Below are 21,504 nucleotides of genomic sequence, written 5' to 3'. Positions count from 1 at the left end.
TAGCTGACTATAAGGTATGGGCTTTGTTCATTGTTGAAGGCCTATAATTGTTAATGTCTGTGTCATTTTGGTCTCTTGTGAATAGTTGTCTCATTGGCAATCATACCACATCTTCTTTTTTTATAGAACCTTGTTTATGAGCAAAATTTTGTAACATAACACATCCATTTTTCCGTATTTTACTTTTAAATGGACTTCAATTTTCTGCCAGGAAACAATCCACCATTATCTACATTTTAAAAGGCCTGTACCAAGTCAGGATATACGACAGTTGTTGTCCATTCGCTTTTAATGTGTTTCGTCATCAGATTTTGCCATGTGATTAGGGACTTTCCGATTTGATTTTCCTCTGAGTTCAGTATTTTTGTGATTTTACTTTTATCAGTCTGCAATTAAAGTTTTTAAACATTTATTAGATTCATAAACTACCCTGGATGTTTACCAAACTTGAACAGAAGCTTCTTACAATCAAAAGATAGTACCAAGAGAAATATTTTTAATGATTTATTTTCTCATTTCAGTTGAGCTTGCGATTAACAGAAAAAGTATATGAGAAACTGGATTCCGCGGAATTCTCACGAAATTGTTTTACATATCTTTCGGAATACCACCCGGTATAGATTATTACTATATTTCACACGATTTCAAAATTGAGTAGATGTTTTATTTATTGTTTAGAAAATATTATGGACGGCTTAATTTTCATTCGATAGCTAACAATGATTTATAAGGTACATACAGAAAATGAAATATTATGCATCGTCATCAATATTCCTAACTGCAACCTGACGAGTACTTACATTTTGCTATATGTCATTTGCCTGACATGGGTATAAGTTTGTACATGATATATTTTGTTCGAAGCAAATGCAACCCTTTGAAAAGACAGATCTCCCCTTACAAGTACTAATTAAATCTTGCAGAAATTCGGATGACATCTGACCTTTGAGATAGACAGGAACAGATCATTATTCTTTTCCTATTCAAACTGAAGAGAAGCATGTTAGGGTATTTTTGCTATATGAGAAGACATCAAATTTACATCTGGGGTGAAGCTCTTATTACATATTGTTTAAAAGTAAATTCACAAGGAGGAAGTTTGTCAAGGGAAATTTTTTAAATTGAAGCTAATTTTACGCTCTATGTTTAGTTTTGACTTGAGATCATTCAACCTAACAAGCTGCATCTTTAGATTCATCGATGTCACAATTAGAAAGGTTTGACAAATCGGTGACATCATGTGGGTTATCCTTTGTAATAAGCGCCGAAACCTGACAATTATAAATACTATTGTAGTCTCCTAGTTCATGAAGCAAGCTCTAGATTTGCACTTTTTACACAGAATGAGGTTAAGGTAGTTTATTATCATTGCATTGTGGAATGACTTATCATACTTTAGAAGCATTAATTTATTGTGTTTTTTTTATTCATTTTACTTTTACTTTTACCTGAAAATGATTTTAGGAAGAAAAAGAGCAACACCAGACGGACGAGGATAAATCATTTGAAAAAAGTAAAGCAATAAAAACAAGACTTACAAAGAGTATTATCAACCAATTGAACTAGTGCTTAATGAGACAACCCCATACATGGGAAAATATGGCTGACATATAAATATGTTAAAATCAGTTTGAAAGTGCTTAATGTCTCTTCGATTGATGAAATTTGTACGTCTTATTGGTACCTGCTGCCAATGTTTTTCATATCATGCTTTTCAAAAATGTAATAAATAGTTAAGTGGTATTAGTGAGATTCTTAAATCTGACGTTTATGTATATATGTCGTGTACAAGTTGCGATTTTGTACAGATTATAAAGTGTACAAAATATTGTACATATTATAACTTGTATATAATGCGAAAATACAAGTTATAACATGTACAAAAGTACCTCGTACATGATATAACCTGTACAAAATATTGCTTAAAAATGGTTTTAACTTTTACAAAATCGAAAAATAAGGATATGTTTCTTTTATCATAACAGACGTTATTAACCTCAATGATATTTTCATAACTTTTTTATTATTTCTTAATGTTAGTGTGTTTTGTCCTTTTTTGATATAGTTAATGGCCAGGGGTCGGTATTACGAAGCATTCCTAAGACCTGTCATAAGATATATCTTAAGACATATCTTATGATATATCTTAGAACATGTCTTATGATCCTGTTATGTCTATCTATGGTCATATCTTTATTTGATGAATTATAATTGTGAGTATCCACTTTAAAGGCAATAGTAAAATACTTTCATTCAAGTTGAAACAAAAAGACATAAGAAGATAGCCAGGATAGATGTCCACAAATAAAATTGGGAATGCAAATGTGGTATGTGTGTAAAAGATAAAAACCCGCCCATGGAGCAGACAACATCCAAATGCCACAAAAACATGTTTTCAAAGTAGAGGATATATATTTAAAACATCAAAATGATATTCGCCTCATGCAATGATCTTATAGTTTATAAAACAAAAAAATGAGTTATAAATTTACATAAGTGACATGCTGAAGGCCAAAAATATTGAATAGTAGATCCAAAGACATTGATAATGAAGTGTGGTCCAATGAAAACTATTCCAGCTCTCTCTTGCTTCCACAGAGTAAGCATATAAGACATTGTTTAAGTCGTTGCATGCTATACAACGAGAGGGAGGAATATTACACAAAATTATTAGGCATTGTTGTTAAATTTTTTGGAAGAATTTAGTTACTAGAAGTACTATTTAATGTAATTGTCATTTAGGAAATGCAAGCTTATAGTAAATAGTGTCACACTTATTTAATCCCCGATGGACTGCATTAAACATACAATTACATGCAAACACATTTTGCCAATATAAGTCATGAAACAAATATTCCTGAAACTTTGAGATCATTGTCCTCTACGGAAAAATACACGTTCTGGCCGTTTTATTGTTGTTCTTTATGCATTGGTGAATTTAAATGTATATTTTACTTCATTAAGATTTAACTTAAATTTTGTACAAGTTAAAACCATTTTTAAGCAATATTTTGTACAGGTTATAACATGTATGAGGTCCTTTTGTACATGTTATAACTTGTATTTTTGCATTATACAAGTTATAACATGTACAACATTTTTGTACATGTTATAACCTGTACAAAATCGCAACTTGTACACGACATATATACGTACATTGATTTTGGTTATGATATATCTTTTGTAAGTCTGATTGAATATTGTGTTATGTCTTATCGTTTGTGGTTTGAACTATGTTTTTTTCCCGGTTCAATTCACATGTGAATAATATGTCAGTATAGTCGATAGCCTGTTTTTGTTTTATGTTGGGTTTTTTTCAAGTGTTTGTACTATTTGGTTTTACATTATCTTGCTTTATATTACAGTCATTTCATTTTTATTTTCTATATGTATGTAAAATCTAATTTAATTAATCAGCTATGAATTACATGATTTTTACGCAACTATTTGCACGTTCTATTTTTGTTTAAACACAGTTTTGACTTACAAAAAAACCCGACATGGTTAGAAAATATAGATAAATTACACAAATACAAACTCAACCCTAAATTTATGTTTTTGTTCGTGTTTACAATAACCAAATCTGTTCGATATTTAGAAATTTCCCTGTGATAGGTTAAACGTCACAAAAAACGTCACTTTTTAAGGCGTTGAAACATTCGTGCGACGAACAGTCTATAGTGTGTTTTAGATGTATTGGTGTACTATCGTAGGTGTCTGTTGTTATCGTGTAGTTTACATGTTGTATTGTACTATTATATTATTTAATTATGTACTGTTTTGTCCCGTGTGTTCTTACATTTATTTGTAATGTATTCCTGTCAGGTGATATTGTCATTTTAGAGGTATGTTTGATTCGAGCGTCACTGATGGGTCTTTTGTAGACGAAACGCGCGTCTGGCGTATATACAATATTTAGTCCTAGTATCTTTGATGAGTTTATTTGACATATATGCAGGAGGTTCGGTGGCAATACAACCAGGTTTAAACCATTTTTTTCTAGTACCAAGCCAGGAATATGACAGTTATTATCAAATTATCAGTTTCTATGTATGATAGCGTATGTTTCTGTTGTAGTTCAGTGTTTCTGTTGTTCCATTGTTTCCCTCTTATAGTGTATTAGTTTTCTTTGGTTATGGTTTGTGAACTGGATTTGTCTTCGCTTAATCGGTTTATGACAATTGAACAGCGGTATACTACTGATGTTTCTGTTTTGTACCTTATATTCAACCTGAGATTGTAACAATCTTCTTTAAATATATTGCCGCTATCAATTGCACTAGAGTAATGTTCCTTACTGAATTGAAGTTAATGTCATCATAAAGTAAAAGGTATGTTCTAAAGTTCATTTGGTCTTTTCTTCTTTTAGTCTATATTGATTGGTGATGACTATTGCTGTTCTTCATGTTGGTAATATTGTTGTTAAAATGAGAGGAAATATACTTATAAACTTTATATTCAGAATTCAGCGGAATACCTAATTAAATATGTCTAAATAAGTAACCATCAACTCAACTTTGTGAATGACGACATACTCAGCACTTATCGTATTATATATATATCCTTATTGATACAATATTCTCGGGTTTGTATTTCCTATCATAATTTCGTTGATAGAGGCTTGCTGCTCCGAGGAAGTAATTAAACCCAGAGTTCCAAATTGTGAAATTGAAATCATCCCTTCGCAAATTAACAGACGCCATCACGATTTGGTTGACCGTTTTGGAATAACCGTTTCACAGATGATATCTAACTTATGTCGTAACAACAATCCCCTTTCCTTTTCACGAATGTGACCTACCGAATTAAACTACTAACCGGGTTTGTAATAATATAAGCAACACGACGGGTGCCACATGTGGAGCATGATCTGCTAACCCTACTGGAGCACCTGATATCACCCTTAGTTTTTTGTGGGGTTATTATTGCTTAGTCTTTAGTTATCTATGTTATGTCTTGTGTACTATTATTTGTCTGTGTGTCTTGTTTTTTGTTGTTGTTAACCATGTCGTTGTCAGTTTATTTTCGATCCATTAGTTTGACTGTCCCTCTGGTATCTTTTGCCCTTCTTTTATCGAAATATTAAATATTAGTATCCGTCATAATGTACACAGCAGTATATCTTATCTTTAAACGTGAACATAAGAGAGATTGTCACTCCTTAATTGTGGCACAGTAATATTCTATCGTACACTAAGTAAATCACCATGTGGAAGGAAATATGTGTTGTATTAGTTATTTCTGTTTCAATCGTTTCTTCACTAAAGGTAAAGATGATTTTTTACTTAAGAAATATTGGAGATCAATTTAACAACAATTACAAAAATTGTTAGTTTCGATAATTTCAATAAAAGTCATTTTACAAGTATTTCTTCGTAAATTAAGACAACAGTAGTATACCGCTGTTCAAAATTCATAAATCGATAGAGAAAAAACAAATCCGGGTTACAAACTAAAACTAAGGGAAACATATCAAATATAAAAGAACTACGACACAACAGAAACACAACACCGAAATGTAACATACACAGAGGTATACATAAGGTATATACGGAGATTTATTATTCTCAAATAATTTTGAAGTTCAGTACATTTGTTTTCCTTTTTATTAAGCGGTATCATCTTCACAGTGAAAATAAGTTATTGGTGGGTAATATACGTGTGTCTGTTATCCATGAAACTATGTTTGACTGTTATAATATCCTTAAATAAATTTTTTTCTTTGATGCAGTAAATTCGTATTTTTACAAATAATTTCGAAATTTTCATGTCAGCGAACAGCTGTTTACTAGAGATACATTAATGCTTTGGATATTTCCTGATATTTTTATTTTATGATACTATCCATTTCTACATAATAACACTTCGGTTTTAACCTCTGAGCTTGTGAACAATTATAGACATTTCTAAAAGTATTTTGATGAAAGATAACCGGCTATAGTTTTGAACGCCAGACTCGCGTTCTTTCACATAAGACTCGCAGTGATGCTCAAATAAAAAATGTGGCACTTTCAAATTCAAAATTATAAACGGAATAATTTGAAAAATTGTACTCAAAACGGTATTGCAATTAATAAACATAAAACATAAAATAAACATAGTCAGTAATGGTACCATCAGCCAATAAGTGGGCACATCTACGGAAGCGTATAAGCGCCACAAATTTTTTTTAAATTTTTCTTCCTAGTATGTTTGCGTTACAACGCAAACCTTTGCGAAATAACGCAAACCTTTGCGATAAAACGCAAACCTTTGCTTTATAACGCAAACCTTTGGCGTTATAACGCAAAGGTTTGCGTTATATCGCAAAGGTTTGCGTTATTACGCAAAAGGTTAACTTTGTGTTTAAACGCAAAGGTTTGCGTTATTTCGCAAAGGTTTGCGTTATATCGCAAAGGTTTACGTTATAACGCAAATGTTTGCGTTATATAATCAAAGGTTTGCGTTAAAACGCAAAGGTTTGCGTTATAACGCAAACATAGGAAGAAAAATTAAAAAAAAATGTGTGGCGCTGATACGCTTCCGTAGACATCTGTGTTTACAGCTAGTACATCAATTTATGGGGTACAACATAAGTCCTCGAAACACCAAATCCTGGTTGATTATTGGTCCAAATTAGTCTGTTGTATTTCTGAAGTGCGTTTTGACTACATAAGATTAATCAGTGGCTTTCAAATTAAACATTCGGAAGGATGAATCAAAAACGAAATCGTCGAATATTTGTCGAGGTGTTTACCATTTGCCAAAGTTTTAAGTTAATAAGATAGTATATTGGAAAAGGCTCTACTGTTTTATGTTTCAGGTTCAATGTAGACAGGATACGGAATGTGGTTCAGACGAGTGTTGCTATTATCACGAAGGTCCAATGCTTGTGAGCAAGCGACGATCTATTTTACCTGTCTCTGGTATGATTCAAGGTATGTACGCCTTTATAAAAAAATAATATTTAAAAAACAACATTAAAGCTTATAATTCATCTACAGTCTAATGTAAGTCCTTACTAGTCCCTTATGTGATTTGAAGAAGAGTTTGATTATCAATAACAGTTCTTTGGTTTCCTCATATAATAACCTTTAAAATGGAGGAAAATATGATAAGGATATAGTATATATATATATTTTCAAACAGATATGGCATGGTTCCTTGATAAATTTCGTTCCTACAGCTCGTTTGTTCGTGCCTTTTCCAGTATTTTGGTGAAAATTTATTCTCGCAGCTATGAAATGAGAGGTCATAACGGACTAACTGTATCTGCCAATAATAAAAATAAATATCAATGGTTTCAGTAACATGTTTTAGTATGCAAACCGATGTATTTAGTGTTTTCAGCAGCTTGTCTCATTTCAAAGAACACACTATTATCTTGATTTGAATAACCAAAGATGCATATATAAAAAATAAATTCAAAAGATAACTAATAGAGAGCCGGATGATATAAAATGGAAATTCAAACTTATATGTTTAAGACAAGCTGACAACTACTGCCTCTTATCACAAAATAGATATTTACATAGAAGCATAGTTCCGCTAAAATAGCCTATTTCCATCTAAAACCACATTTTCTGTATCTTATATCCAATTTCTGTGCCAATGTATGCCTAAAATCCTTCTCCTAAAATATCGGTTTACAGTATCCACGAGTGTGCTCTTAAACGTAAACATGTGAATGATTTGTATTGAGTTCAATATATAAATAGGGAGATGTAAAATAACTATAGATAAAAAAAACAATGTTAACAACTGCAGGTAACTGTACAATTTTCAACGATAAGCAAACATATAATCGGAATGGCAATATAATAGTCCCAGTCATGACACATCAATCAATTCAAATGAAAAACTAATGGCTTGTTTTTTTAACAAAACAATTAACAAAAACATTGGTAGATAGCAACTAATGACGATTCCCTACGTACAAGCTTTTGACTTGGGACAGATACACATAGAACGTAGCGGGATTGAATATGCGTGTAAGTGCTTGGCAACCTTTAAAATAGGATTTGGCTTCATAGTACAACATTCGAATAATAGAACAATCTGTCAAAACATCGTAAGAAAAGAACTTACATTAGACAGAAGAAACTACTGAATACAAAGTTTCCTTTGATAAAATATGGTTAATTATGATGTATTGTACTTTTTAATGTATTTTAGGTGGGTGGTGTGAAAAGTACGATACTGAAAGTCAATCAAAAGTTTCCTGTGATCAAATAAGATTAATTATAACGTGTATTGTATTTTTTATGTATTTTAGGTGGGTGGTGTGAAAAGTACAAAACCGAAGGCCAATCTTGCAGCGGTATTGCTAAGATGAATGGTCATTGTGAGTGTGGACCTGGTCTGACTTGTACTGTTACTGTCAGCACACATTCAAAAATTCAAAAACGAAGAGAATTGCCTGCTACATGCGTTCAAACTCAAACAAAAGGTTAATGAGCAGCTATAGCTATACATTGTCAGATCAACCCTATAACACAAAATGTCATGAATAAAATATGCCTTGTTCAGAGTTAAATATTATTTCATAGCTAAGCTACTATATATAGGGGAAAGTACACTAACAAATTGTGTTCATACTATCAGTACATAACATTAAATGCTATGCTTCCCTAGTGACAATACTTCTTACTTTGAGTTTTTTTTAATATTTAACACTGGCATGTCAAATTAATGTATTTGTTCCATTGCGTCAGTAATTCCTTTCCTCAACCTGGTTTCAACTAGTACGTCATTGTCGTCGTATTAAGGGCATACGATACAGTTACAGGGGAGGTAATGACGTTGCTAACGTAAAATGTAATGTTCGCGACGTCAAACTATTACATGTATTTTTCGACTGATTTTTATCATTCAAATTGATTTAATTTGAAAACGAGTGCATGGACCCCTACTTTTTAAAACGGCAATTTGTTTCATTTTGCAAGGAGATTATGTAACCCAAATTTGATAAAACTAATATTTTTTTTAATTTTGATAAACATGCAACAAAAAAGATAATAATACTTATGAATTACAGAATTTTCCGATTATTTAACAAAATACAATTTGTGTTATCTTTTAAAACAAAAAAGTTATGTCTTTCTTTCGAAAAAGAAAATACGTACACAAATCTGAATTTTGAGCAAATATACAAGATTTCTACCTCATTCTAGTCAAAAAGTAGCACATGAAGGTATATTTTTTATTACATATTTGATTTAATCCGGTAAAAAGTAGCCTATATGCAAATTTTCATCAACTTGTAAATACAGGTTCAAAACTGTATCGTATGCCGTTGACTCTGTTTGCACAAAATGTGCATGAACTATTGTTACTTTACAAATGTATGTATGTTGACATAATGCAATTGTTTTACTAATTACAGTTGCTTTTTCATTACTAAAATTAAACTGTATTAAAGTTAATTTTGTGTAATTAGTTATCAAAGGTACCAGGCTCATTATTTGATACGTCAGACGCGCGTTTCGTTTACATAAGACTCATCATTGAGATGTCCAAACAAATATTATATTAGTTCCACAGATAAAACGTTATTTTGAATAAGAAAGTGAAGTATAAGTACCAATGAGACAACTCTCCATCTAAGTAACAATGTGTAAAATTTAACAATTATAGTTCATAGTACGGCCTTTGGTGACTGGGGGAAAAACAATTCAGAACAGGAGAAGCAAGAGTCTAATTTACATATAAAACAGAGATAAATATCTATCAACTACACCAACAAAAGACAACCACTGAATAACATGCTCCTGGCAGTGCATAAAATGCCGCGGATTGAAATGTTTAACCATGTTAGATGGGATAGTATTTACGTCGAATGTCCTTCAATAATACAAAGCAAACGTTAAGGATAAGCGTATATCTTATCGTTTGCGTAAATGTGTCATAGTCATTCAACAGAATTAAACTGCCTGTCGGCTTAACAGGAATAGATAAAAACGCATGAATGTCGGTTGTTGTTGAAACCAAGATAGTAATACATTTCAAATAGTTCTTTTAAAAATATATACAACATTCAGAAAAATATTTTACAAATTGAGCTGATACACATCCATACTACTATGGACAAGTCAAGAGATGTTCTTGGCGGCTTTTTTATTTCTAATTTGGATTTGTCACGGTATCAAGTAGACCTAGTTGAATCTGTAAATAGTAATATTCTATCCAACTGTTCTCTGAATACACAAAGTTAATAGTTCGGAAAACAAAAACAATTGAAAACAGGAAAATAAAGCAAACAGAATATTGAAAATAAGAATATGGAACAAAAAGTATTTACAATAAAAGGAGCAGTCAAAAAAGTATGCCAGTACCAAAATACTATTCTCTTGATTTCTATCATATTGTATAATCAGGTTCAAAATACTTTTTATAGACTTAAATATAAGAGTTTTTTTTCATTTGTTTGATGAGTTTTGGCTTTTGATTTACTGTATAATAAGTTCGATAACTTTCCGATTTGAATTTTTCTTTGAAATCATTTCTTCATTATTTTGATTTTTAATGTACCTTTTTTAAGTGTAAACAGTGTATGTTTAGTCTTAGAGACATGATTATTTTTATAGTTGTTAGTGGCTTTGAACTAGCTGTCAGATAAATGCGAGTACTCTCAGATCTGTTCATTGTGTCTTTTTGTGTCGGGATGTATAAGTACCCGGCCACGTCCACTTGTATTTTTTGTCTATCTGATGAGTTAAGCCTTTTTCAACTGATTTTTATAGTTCATTCTTATGTTGTACTGTTAAACTCACTGTCCCGGGTTAGGGGGAGGGTTTGGATCCCGCTAACATGTTTAACCCCGCCACATTTATGTATGTGCCTGTCCCAAGTCAGGAGCCTGTAATTAAGTGGTTGTCGTTTGTTTGTGTTTTACATATTTGTTTTTCGTTCATTTTTTTTTTACATAAATAAGGCCGTTAGTTTTCTCGATTGAATTGTTTCACATTGTCTTATCGGGGCCTTTTATAGCTGACTATGCGGTATGGGCTTTACTCATTGTTGAAGGTCATACGGTGACCTATAGTTGTTAATGTTCGTGTCATTTTGGTCTTTTGTGGATATTTGTCTCATTGGCAAACATACCACATCTTCTTTTTGTATTACTTGTTCTCTCATACACCTTTCCATTTTTTTTATTCATGTTTTATTTATTAATCATTACGTGACCGAGAGGTGTACAACACAATTGAATATGTTTGCAGTTTATTTTTTTAAAGGTTAAGTAATTCAAAGTAAGATTTTGTCCAGAACTTACGGATAAAAAAATGTCTGAAAATGTCAAATCGGTTTATTATTTTCTAAATGCATTCATTGATCTAAAAAAAAATGCACTACATATGTTGAGGCAAACAGTAGTAGTCAGACCCGGTGTCGGTGGTAGTAGAAATTAATTTGAATAACCATATATATATAAACGTGTATTCTGAAGATTTATATCTTTGGTGACGCTTTTAAACATACAATATTTTTGTATTAATGTGTTAACAAATTAAATAGTTGTATCGGTCATAATGCATGCTACGGCAGGGGATTAATATGTCCACTGTAATCTTTACAGATTTCCAAAATGTTTAAATCATCTATTATCATATAAATATAACACATGTTGATCAAATGGGTGAAAAATATTTTGGAAAATTAATAGCTGATAAGTTTGTCAAACTGCCTTAGGACTTACAGAAATTGGGATTAGTCATTACATACTTAATGAACTGCATCGTGAGCAGCAATCCTCAAACAAGAAAATCAAGACAAAAAATACAAACTCTGGAATATCGTATCAACTGGGAAATGTATATATACCGTATGCATTCCCTGCTAGTAGGCTGCTACATATAATTGGAAAATTCACAATTCAAAAGCTTTTGTCGTAAAGTTTGGTTTTAACCGACCCTCAATGTGTTTTTCTAGTTGTAAGCCACGATATGGTTTTGTCAAGTATAAAACAAAAAGCAGATATTGCTTCGATTGTTTGCTTGATTCTACTTCTTTGAGTTGCTCTTTCTTTGCGATTATTAGAATTTCCTACAACAGAGTATGTAACCTGTCAAACAAAGATACCCTTCGGACACAAGATTTGTTTCAATGTAAATATTCTAATCAGAAATGCTTGAATCCGTTTTGATGTATAAGGCACTATATCTTATCTTTAAAAGTGAACATAAGAGGGATTGTGACTTCATAACAGTGTCACAGTAATATTATATCGTCCGTTTTAACGCTTGGCAAATCACGATGTTGAAGGAAATATGTTTATTCTTAGTGGTTTCTATTTCAATCGTTTCTTCAGTAAAGGTAAAGATATTTTACCTTAGAAATATTGAAGTTCTTATCGAAAAAAGAATTACAAGAAATGTATTTTTCGATGATTCTAATGAAAGTCGTTTTAGAAATATTTTCCCAAAAAATACAAGTATATACGGAAATTCATTTTTTTCACTTTTTAGTTTACTACATTTGTCTTCCTTTTCTTTTTCTTAAGCGATATCATCATTGCATTATATGAGAATGTGTATATATTCTTCAGCAGTTCTATATGTAACTAGGGTTGACAATTTCACTCTTAAAATAATCTAGACGGTAATGATTAAGCAAGTTTTTAATTAATTATAGCTTACATTCTCAAATCAATCCACGAAAGAATATTTTCCCAAATGCATAAGCGTTTAAAGTTTATAATGACATTTTTCATTTTTAAACTCGAATTTTAATGAATGATATCTGCAATCGAAATTTAATTTGTTTCTGTCAGAAAAAAACAACAAAATATCAGTTCACTTGTTATACCAGGCTTTTACTTAATTGTTACTTATATACGTCAAACTCCCATTTCGTCTACATAGGACTCATTCATTGCGCTCGCAAATAAAACAGTCAAAAAACTAAATCAACTACAAATTTAAGGGCGCAATTGAGTTACTTTTTGGCGCAAAAGGATATTGCCCGATGGTATTAACAGTATTCAGCACAATAATTCTTTCAGCAATCTAGATTTTAAAGACCTCAAATTTGGGCAATGTCTATTTGCGCCAAAAAGTAACTCAATTGCGCCACAACTTAATAGCGCCAATACTTTTTTTGCCCCACCTAATTTTCAAAATTATAGGTATCAATTGCGCCAATAAAATAATCATCTAATTGCGCCACTTTTATTTTTTTTATCTATATATATCAACTAAATATAGACTGACTTCCCTCCTCCTTCCAACCGGGCTTGGGACCGGCAATTTTCCTACACCAAGCCTTACAAAGACGAAATCCACATGACTTCATAACGACGTCTGGAAAGATGTCTCTTACTGTTTTGTGCATTCTATTTTCGAAATTGAGATAAATGGTGGTAATAAAGACATTGACATGTATAGTATAAAGTTGTTTGAAACATTTTGGACAACATTTATAGGTACCATCAGCAAAAAAAAATCCTCTTTTTTAAATCTTTATTTTTTTTAAATTTTCTTCTTTATTTCGAAGAGCTCTGAATTTATTATTTTAGAAGGTCTCTCTGACAACACATCGGCTGCTTTTTTTTTTGACGTTCTAATTTCTGGATATTTGTTTCATGAATATGATCTAATTCTTAATTCTCCATTCAAAATAATTGTACACGATTCATCTGTGAATAACCTAGCACAACACGACTTAACTGTACATCTTCAGCTTTCTTTACAAATGCAATGATGAACGGTTTTCCTCTATCAGACTCTTTTTTTTAATGGTATATCAGACATTTTGACTATTTATTACTAAAAAAATATGTTTTGGTAAGTTTTCTTAAATTTGATGAGTGTTCAGTAACAATGTAAATCTTATTAGGAAAGGTTTATTATAGAACTTATGATATAGGTATAACATGTACAGGTATGCTATAGGAAGACATATTTACAGGTAAATGTGGCGCTATTTCGTTTCATTTATTGGCGCAATTAATACCATCAAAATTAAAGATAGTGGCGCAATTAATACCTTTTCAAAACTGCAATTGGCGCAAATTGATTCTGCCCATACCAGACAAGACAAGACAAGACAAGACAATATTTTATTTAAGTCTCACCTCTTCATTATATAAAGCATACAAACAGTTGATAAAACAAAATCATAAAACATACAAGAGCCACTCTAAAAAGAGTTATGAGAGACTATCTAAAAAGTATATACAGTATTTACATTAAAATTAGCTATATAAAATACATTTTCTCTTCAATAAAATGTCATTGCAGATTTTGGCAATATAAAAGTACATATTTTCATCAGTGAATAAAAATATAAATTTATCGTCATCAGACAATTGCATAAAATTAACTTTAACAAGAGATGCTTGATAAAACAAATAATAACGCAAATCTTCATACAAAGGACACTTCATTAAAACATGTTTCTCATCTTCAATTAAAAGATTTTCATTACAAATACTGTTAAAACAAATTCTATTTTCAACTAAAAGACCTTCATACCTTCCAGTCTCAATTTTCAGAGGAGCAGTACCACTTCTAAATTTGGCAAAGGCACTCCTATATTTTCCAGGTATAGTTTTTAATAAATAATTTTCTTCACCAAATTCAGTTTTGAACAGTCTGTAAGTACGTAGTTTACTACGCTCGTTTGACATTAAATTAATATACCATTGCTCTTTAAATCTATTGAAACAGATATTCTCAATATTTTTTATAACATGTTTATCAATAATCAAATTAGTATTACAAAAATGTTCCATGTCAAGTTCTTTAAACTTTGTGTGTACTCTGAAATTCCAATTTTTCAGTCTATTATTGCATATATTATTTGCCCATATAAAAACTTTTTTGTTTATTCTATTATCACACATTTTCGTAAATCTACTATAAGTTCTAAAAATACATGTCCATTGTTTTACAATACATGGCATCCAGCCCATATCACCATAAAGGGCTAAATTAGGTGTGTACTTTCCAACACCCATGAAGAAACGCATTGCCCTATTTTTTACAGCATTTATACAAGAGTATTCTTTACTTCCCCATATCGCAGCACCATATTCAATTACAGACATAACAAGAGTGTCAAAAAGTTTAGTAAAAGTAGAATATTCAAAACCACCATTTGCTTTGCATTTAGCAATTAGTAAACCTAGTGATCTGCTGGCTGATTTTGCTACAATTTTCGCCATCTCATTATAATCCAAAAACTCATTTAATAATAAACCAAGATACATATATTTTGATACAATATCTAACTGGTTTCCGTTCAACATAAATTCAAAATTTGTTTGTGTTACAGATTGTGTTCTAAAATGAACAATTTTTGACTTATCCATATTTACAATTAAGTCATTTGCATTACACCATATACTTAAAACATCTAATATTCTTTGAAGGTCATTTTCATTTTCGGCTAATAATACTACATCATCTGCATATAACAATATACAAATCTTTTCACCATTTACATTTATACCAATATCTAAGCTCTTGATGTCATCAACTAAGTTATTTATGAAAATATTGAATAATAACGGCGACAATATGCAGCCTTGTTTTAGGCCAGAATTTACTCCAAACCAATCAGTCAAGTTGCCATTTATCTTGACACAAGATTGAACATTATAATATAAAGAATGTAAAGCATTTAACATTTTGGTACTTAAGCCTAAGGATTCTAATTTACTAAACAACAAATTACGATTAACCCAGTCATATGCTTTTTTAAAATCTACAAATGCACAGAATGTTGAAAGTTTACAAAGTTTTCTTGTTTCAATGATAGTTGTTAAAGTTGATAGATGGTCTATGGTACTGCGACTCTTTCTGAAACCATTCTGTTCGTCATTGATCACTTCAAGATCGGTAAGTTTTCCGGTCAGACGTGCATTTAGGACGCCACAGTATAGTTTATACGCCACTGGTGCTAGACTTATTCCTCTATAGGACATCGGATCTCTGGGATCTGCCGTGGATGACTTGGGGATCGGTGTAATGATACATTTATTCCACATAGCTGGCACTTTACCGGAATTATAACATATATTGAAAACACGAATAAGCGCATTCAATGCTGTAGGATTTTTATATAATTCAACTGGAATATCATCAACGCCAGGAGATTTGCCACATTTTGATATTTTCACTACATTATACACTTCCCTACTGGTAATTTCCCCATCTAAAATTTCATCACAAATTATATCACTATTACAATTTTCTATTTCATTACTAATACCAGTATCGCTATCTTTATTTAACATTTCTTCAAAATCACTTTTCCATTTATTTATTACTATATCCTTATCATCACATATTGATCCATCATTTAATTTGATCTCCATTGGAATAGTATTTTGACGCTCGCTCCCTACTCCGATCCTGCCAATTTTCCGCCAAAATTCTTTCGGGTTTCCTTGCGAATTAATTAATTCCTCTTGCATTGAATGCCAATATTGACGTTTTGATCTTTGGACACCTCGATCAAATAGTTTTCGCTTTTGGACAAAGATATGACGTAGTTCCTTTTTTTTGTTACTAAGACGACATTTATTCCAGTTTTTCTCCGCTTTACAAACATCATTCCACAACATAGTAAGCTCGGAATTCCACCACGGTTTTTTACATTTTCTAGCTTTGTTGTTAAACGCATTACTAATTCGAATTTCCTTACTTGATAGCTTTTCGGACATTTCTGTTTTCAGTACCGATACAAAATTTTCATACATGTTATCGATATTTTGTTGTGACGCTTCAGATTGTTCCAACTGTAATATCACACGATTAATTTCTGTTACAATAGAATCTCCGATAAGCCAATTTTCCGGTAAACTTTTAGTATCATATTTAATTTTGGTAACAGTTTGATTGTTGTCTTTCTTTTTACTGACTTGGTCTTTAATTGGAAAATATAGGCACATATTCCATGTCAATAGTGAATGGTCCGGTACTATTTTACGAAGATCATATTTACCGGGCTCGCCAAGACTTTGAATGATAGTAGTAGCTCTTGTTACGTTAAAGGAGTTAAATGAATCCAATTTTTCATATGGTAAAATACAGTAGTCCACTACACTGGAACCGCGTGTTGATACAAAGGTAAAGTCGTTAGTTACAGTTTTCCGACCATTAAGTATGCAACAATTAACATCAATTAGAAAATCACAAAAAATGTTCCCATATCCGTTTGTCTGAAAATCGACTATATCGCGTTCTGGTAAGCAATCTATTCCTTCGATTGAATCCGAGAAATCAGAACAACGACTGTTAAAATCACCACACAGATAGAACAAATTACCTTGCGGGATTGTGTATATATGTGTCATTAATGTTTCCATAAATTCGTGTACATTGACTCCTCTAGTTGAGTTTTCTGGTGGCAGGTAGACGACGCAAACGTAAAACATATTGGCATTACAACGTTTATGTTTAAACTGTACCCACATTATACCATCAGTGTTATCATCGACAATTTCAATGTTAAATTGTTGATCAAAGTCATTACGGACCAAAATTCCTACCCCACCCGATCCATTCTTCGCTCGAATATGTATATTCCGTCGGTTATGTCCGTACCAGCAGTAACCATCCAAGTTTACAGACTTAGAACCCATCAGGTGTGTTTCGGCAATACCCAGTATGTGTAGATTGCGTTGCATAATACAAGAACTTAAAAAACTATATTTGTCACTATTTACATTACAATTCCCTCCGTTAATGTTCCAAAATCCGCATTCTACCTAATAACCGCCACGCCCACTTTTGTAGTGTTTCCCTCGTCGATTTCCACCTCGTGTGCTGTTATATCCAGGTGTATTATAATTTCGATTTTCATATTCTTCATCTATTGGTAGGTGATCTCTTTGTTGGTTTTCACTACGACGTGGGTTGCTGTCGATTCTGTTGTCACGAAATCTTGATTCTCGAGATCGGACTCTGCCTCCTTTTATTTCTAGTCTATTTTCGCCAATTGCGTTCACAATATTTCGTAAGTTGTTATTCATAATCCGTTGCGACTTCGACAAATCATTTTCAATAAATATGTCTTTAAAGTTTCGAGAATCCTTTAAATTGCGCTTTTTATCCATGACTTTTCTTTTTTCGTTCAACGATTTGAAAACTACAATTACTACACCGTATTTCCCTTCTTTGTAACTCTTCTTACGATCTGCAGATACCGCTTTTACGTCTTTTAAATGTAGACCATCTTTAATTAAAGCGTTCACCTTGTTTAAGACATTCTCTCCGTTGGACTCGGGTAAATTCCTAACAATAGCCCGTATAGCCTCGTCTGAAGTTGGTTGCTGTTTCGCCGCGTTTGCATAGGACTTTTCTATATTTTCAACTTTGTCAGACACAGTTTTTAATTCTTTTTGGAACTGTTGTTTAACTTTTTTCATTTCTGATGAAATTTTACTATCGATCAATGTCGCTATTGTATTCGGGATTGTTTTTTCAAGATTATCCATTCTTTGTGTAATCATCTGACAAAAACTGTTCATAGATCCCGTTAGACCAACAACTAGGGACTTTAATTCACTAAAATCACTTGAGTTATGTTCATTTATACAAATAGAACTATCTTTACACTGTGTGGATTGTGTTAAACGTATAATATCTTCATGGTCATCATTAACTAAAAATTTCAACTTTTTCGATGTCCCTTCAACAGATTCATTTGATAGTCGCCTTTTATTTCGTGATGGTGTTTTATCAGACGTACTATTAACGTTACTCACAGTTTTTCCTGGGTGAATTTCTGCTGTAGTAGTCACTTTACTAACATTAACGGGTGTTAATACCGATTGTACGTATGTGTCTGCCAGTTGAGAATTGAGGGGATCAAAACTTAAAATGTCCAAATGCTCCATTTCCTCTTATGAAAACACTCAAAATTGTTCCTCCACTCAAAAGTAAGCACTAACGATTGCAGATAATATATTCCCAATGTTTATATATACTTTAAAATGCACTAAAATCGGATTTTTTTCGCCACAGAAAATAAACACTTTTGAATTTCTTGGCGCATGCGTATTATCAATGTTTGGATTAGATAATGCTTTTGGCTTTGAATAATTATTTAACATTTCATTTACAGCTAATTAAGAGAAAATTAAAATATCTTTGATATTTTAAGGTAACACATAAGTGCTGAATATTAAGCTGGTGTTAACCTCGGTGACAATGTCCATCACAATGGCATCACAAGCTTATCAAAGATTTCAGATTTATGATCTTGTACCCAGATGCGCATATTGTTTACATAAGACTGATTCGTGGCTCCCGAATTGGGATTGTTTGAAGTTCAAATTAAATACAAGATTAAAATATGATAAATGTTTATAAATTGCTGTTTTTAAAGGTAACAAGATATGATCTGATATAGGAAAAAAAGACCAAATTGTTCAATATTTCAGATTCAATGTAGACATGACACAGAATGTGGTTCAGACGAGTGCTGCTATTATCATGAAGGTCCAATTGTTGTGAGCAAGAAAAGAGAGTCCATTTTACCATTCTCTAGTATGATTCAAGGTCATTACGCATTTATTATAAACTACCAGTTTAAAAAACACACTAGCATCATTTTATATCAAGTGCTTTATCATCCATTTTACAGTGTATGTACAAAAAACAGAGTTAGTCCATCTTCGGCCCTTTTTGCGAATTTATGTTTCGCAAGATGTCGCTTAGATTTTTGGAATATGATATCAAACAGTTTATACGCTTTTGAAACCAACTCTGCTTAACCGAATACTTTCCCAAATAAGAGTTATCTCCCCGAACACTGTTTTTCTTGTTATCTCTAAGGCTTCGCAACCATATAAGAAACCGACAAATTTATTTTTCCAAATTGCTCGTTTTATCCTCGGGATGTTCTGTTTCATTTTGACCGAAGCTATCCGGAGACTCCATATGAGAGTTATCCCCCTTTTATATATGATATAAGTGATATGCATTTCTAACTGGTAAACCATAAGTGATAAAGACCTAGGGTCTTTTGATTTAAGATCCTTGGTCCAAAAAAATTAAAATTAGGTCAAATCAAAGGTCAAGGTCAAATTCAAAATTTTGATTTTGGCTTATTTTCACTTATTTTCATTAACTTTATAAGATTTTGACAAATTATTTTTACTAAATTGTTAGTTGCGACATGTCGTAACTTATAAATTTTGATTGGAAGGGTGCGTAGACAATAACTGGGAGTTTTTGCCCCTCTTATATTTAGAATTATGCGTAAAGTGATATTACTCATGAAACATACATAATACAGACCTAGGGTCTTTTGGTCTATGACCTTGAAATTGAGGTCCAGGTCATAGGTTAATTGGACGTTCTAGATTTTGACCTTTGCTTGAAATTTGTATGTATACATCATTAAGCCGTAGGAACTGACATTTTCAACTGAATTTTAATATTTTCTTATCAAAATAGATCTTTATTGGTGGAAAGACCTTCAATTGTTCTTTGAACAATTGGTTTTTAATTTTACTTGTTTTGTTTATAGGCGGGTGGTGTGAAAAGTACAAAACTGAAGGTCAGTCGTGCAGCGGCATTGCTAAGATGAATGGTCATTGTGAGTGTGGACCTGGCCTGACTTGTACTGTTACTGTCAGCACACATACATCTTTTCAAAAACGAAAGGGATTGCCAGCTACATGCGTTCAAACTCAAACAAAAGGTTAATGATCAGCTATAGCTATGCATTGGGAGATTCGTCTTATACACATAAACACTGTAATAATTAAAATAAAATATACCTTGTGCATAGGTAAAGTCAACATTGTGTTCATACTACCAATTCATAACAAATATTTCATGTTATTGGCATTTATCAGTAATGTCCTTGTCATTGATATAATTGAAGGTATGGTTCTGAACGAACTAAAATCTTACGCCTTTCTTGATTAAGTCGATGCAAATTCTGATTGACTGCAGGCCGTTGGTCATATCAGTTATATACACTCATTCGTTAGAGAAACGGCTTGATTATGCATAACTTGCATCGAATTTAACAAGTTTTTTTTTAATTGTTTTAAGTTATATATATTTGGTGTCACGATATCACAGTAGCATGGGTTCGAATCCCGGCGAGGGAAGAACCAAAAATTTGCAAAAGCAAATTTACAGATCTAAAAAGTTATCAAAAGTACCAGGATTATAATTTTAAACGCCAGACGCGCGTTTCGTCTACATAAGACTCATCAGTGACGCTCAGATCAAAATAGTTAAAAAGCCAAAACAAATACAAAGTTGAGGAGCATTGAGGACCCAAAATTCCAAAAAGTTGTGCCAAATACGGCTAAGGTAATCTACTCCTGGGGTAAGAAAATCCTTAGTTTTTCGAAAAATTCAAAGTTTTGTAAACAGAAAAATTATAAAAATGACCATATAATTGATATTCATGTCAACACTGAAGTGCTGACTCATGGGTTGGTAAAACCCTCGGGGACGAAACGTCCACCAGCAGTGGCATCGACCCAGTGGTGTAAAAAGTTATCAACAGTACCAGGATTATAATTTTAAACGCCTAACATTGTCGGGTTAA

General features: G+C 32.1%; 2 protein-coding genes across 2 annotated transcripts; both read left to right on the top strand.

Moving 5' to 3' along the window:
* Positions 1-5,134: 5,134 nt before the first annotated feature.
* LOC134727209 (uncharacterized) lies at positions 5,135-8,509 on the top strand. The gene is made up of 3 exons (XM_063591589.1): positions 5,135-5,267; positions 6,803-6,917; positions 8,255-8,509. The coding sequence occupies exons 1-3, from the start codon at positions 5,208-5,210 to the stop codon at positions 8,431-8,433; spliced, it is 354 nt and encodes a 117-aa protein (XP_063447659.1). The 5' UTR covers positions 5,135-5,207; the 3' UTR covers positions 8,434-8,509.
* A 3,669-nt stretch (positions 8,510-12,178) lies between these two features.
* On the top strand, positions 12,179-20,737 carry LOC134727208 (uncharacterized). The gene is made up of 3 exons (XM_063591588.1): positions 12,179-12,294; positions 19,373-19,490; positions 20,464-20,737. The coding sequence occupies exons 1-3, from the start codon at positions 12,235-12,237 to the stop codon at positions 20,640-20,642; spliced, it is 357 nt and encodes a 118-aa protein (XP_063447658.1). The 5' UTR covers positions 12,179-12,234; the 3' UTR covers positions 20,643-20,737.
* Positions 20,738-21,504: the final 767 nt, after the last annotated feature.

Source organism: Mytilus trossulus, chromosome 7, assembly GCF_036588685.1.
Source record: "Mytilus trossulus isolate FHL-02 chromosome 7, PNRI_Mtr1.1.1.hap1, whole genome shotgun sequence".
In the NCBI taxonomy this organism is placed as follows: Eukaryota; Metazoa; Mollusca; class Bivalvia; order Mytilida; family Mytilidae; genus Mytilus; species Mytilus trossulus.
This window is presented reverse-complemented; position numbering and strand designations above follow the sequence as displayed.